A 2,074-nucleotide genomic window follows, 5' to 3' on the forward strand; every position below is an offset into this window, starting at 1 on the left:
TGAGTTTAGAAAGGCGTCTAGTTGTGTTGGTAATTTAATAATTTGAAAGAAATCGTTATTTTATCCATGGACATGGTCTATGTATTTTGCAGGTGAGTGTATTTAAAAATATATATAAGAACAACAGAATTTTGTAAAATTAAAGACCTAATCGTGCGCCAGCCTTTTGCCCTGAAAGAAAACCAAAAGACTCGTTTCAACCACAAGACATTATAGCTGTGGCTTGTTAGCCTGCGTGGCAAGCTTTTCCAATTGATTTACGAGCGAAAACAGGAATGGAAGAAGTGGAATAATGGAGAAGTCAGTTCTTCCTCCACCCTTTATTCCTCATTTTGCTCTTGTCCTAACTGCTACGCAGGCTAATCTTATAACATCCGTATTTCTTTCAGTTACAATGTATGCTTGTTAGAATTAATGTTATCCATATTGCAATTTTCAGATTTCCGGAAAATGGCTTAATAACACTAAGATGTAATTATAGCCGCTAAATTTAATTTATGTACTATGTGTATAATTTTGATAGTCTCAAACTGATCCTGCCACAACGATAGAGTATAGGTAGTAACTTTTTAATTGTGCCAGGCTCGGTCAGTGCAGACGAACGAATAAGCAAGCGAGCAGTGAAATAGCGAACGAGCCTAAAAACGGCGGATTGCTCCGTCTCTTTCCAGCCATCAGGCGGTTTTCGCCCAACTTTCCTCGATTCGCAAGTTCCTCTCAATATTGGAGCTTTTTTGTTATATAATTTCAGTGATTTCTCTGTTACGAATTTTAAATTCATCACGGTCACTTTAGATCACTTTTGAAATATATATGTTATATACGAAACGTCAGTTTCAAAAATGCGAAAGTTCACAATGTTTTTAAGGGTAGTAGGAAAAAGCATCTAAAACATCTTTCTGTTTATCAATTATTAGAGCTAATCAATTCCTCTTGAAAATTTTCAGTGTTTCTTCACCGAGAAGGATAAGCTGAATGACATGACAAAGCAAACTAAGCACCGACTTTTAGCGCAGCTATGAACTTCTCCAATGCACAGTTTGTATTTAACGGGACAGAACCCGCGGGATCGAGTCACGAATTTCAAAGTTTGCCTATCATGCTGATTGGTGTTGTGATGACAGTAACAGCAGGAATAGGGAACTTCACATTGTTGCTCACCATATACAAAAATCCTCACAGAAATTTAAGGTCTGCGAGCACAAGTTTGGTTATAAATATGGCCATCGCTGATTTCATGCTGGGAGTTTTTGCGGGAAGTCTTCTTACAGCTCACGACGCCGTGCTGTTCATCGACAAGTCCAAGCACACAGACCGGGTTCATACCTTATTGACGGTTGTCATCTTTACAGGTGTAATGAGCATCACTGTGGGTTGCTGCAACGTGGTTGCAATGGCGTGTGATCGGTGGGTGGCTGTCAGATGGGCGTTGAACTATCGGCACGTAGTAACAGCCAGAGGGATTAAGGTGTCAATAATTCTCTTTTGGATCTATGCAGCTTTGTTTACAAGCCTCGTTTTTGTACCAACTGTCCCGTACGTTGTATTTGAAATGCTTTTCTGCCACCTTCATGTGTCACTTCCACTTCTTGTGCTACCTGTAGTATACTGGAGGACATTCAGTGCACTTGAAGCGCATATGCGTCGAATGAAAGACTTGGAGCCTGGGAGTGAACGGATGAGCCAGAAAACAGCCCAAAGAGAGAGGAACACAACAAAAGCTTTTGTTCTTGTTCTGTGCTTGTTTTATGTGGCTTTCCTTCCCTATGTTATCGCGATCAACTTAAGTAATTTTTGCTTGGATTGTGCAAGTTCAGAGGCGATAGAGACTTTCCTTCAAATTTCTCTAAGGTTTATTTTACTGAATTCCTGTCTCGACCCGTTTGTGTATGCCTGGAGAATCCCTAAATACCGAAGAGCTGTGAGAACCTTATTGAGCAGATACTGTGGCTTCAGGAGACGAGGAAAAAACTCCGTTGGTCCCACAGATATTACTGGAACAACGCTGCACGAGACTCTTGGACAAGACATCACCAACAATGCAACATTGCAGATTAGCAGCGCTATCTTTTAA

The 2,074-nt window shown here is 40.5% G+C and overlaps 1 protein-coding gene across 1 annotated transcript; it reads left to right on the forward strand.

Moving 5' to 3' along the window:
* On the forward strand, positions 1 to 2,074 carry LOC140949421 (adrenocorticotropic hormone receptor-like). The gene is made up of 2 exons (XM_073398581.1): positions 1 to 92; positions 948 to 2,074. Exon 2 carries the CDS (start codon positions 1,019 to 1,021, stop codon positions 2,072 to 2,074), a length of 1,056 nt encoding a protein of 351 aa, XP_073254682.1. The 5' UTR covers positions 1 to 92; positions 948 to 1,018.

The sequence above is a fragment of the Porites lutea genome, chromosome 10, assembly GCF_958299795.1.
Source record: "Porites lutea chromosome 10, jaPorLute2.1, whole genome shotgun sequence".
NCBI classification, from domain to species: domain Eukaryota; kingdom Metazoa; phylum Cnidaria; class Anthozoa; order Scleractinia; family Poritidae; genus Porites; species Porites lutea.

Excerpts from the sequence above, each read along its gene's own strand:
- LOC140949421 (XM_073398581.1), top strand. The coding sequence starts at position 1,019 with ATGAACTTCTCCAATGCACAGTTTGTATTTAACGGGACAGAACCCGCG.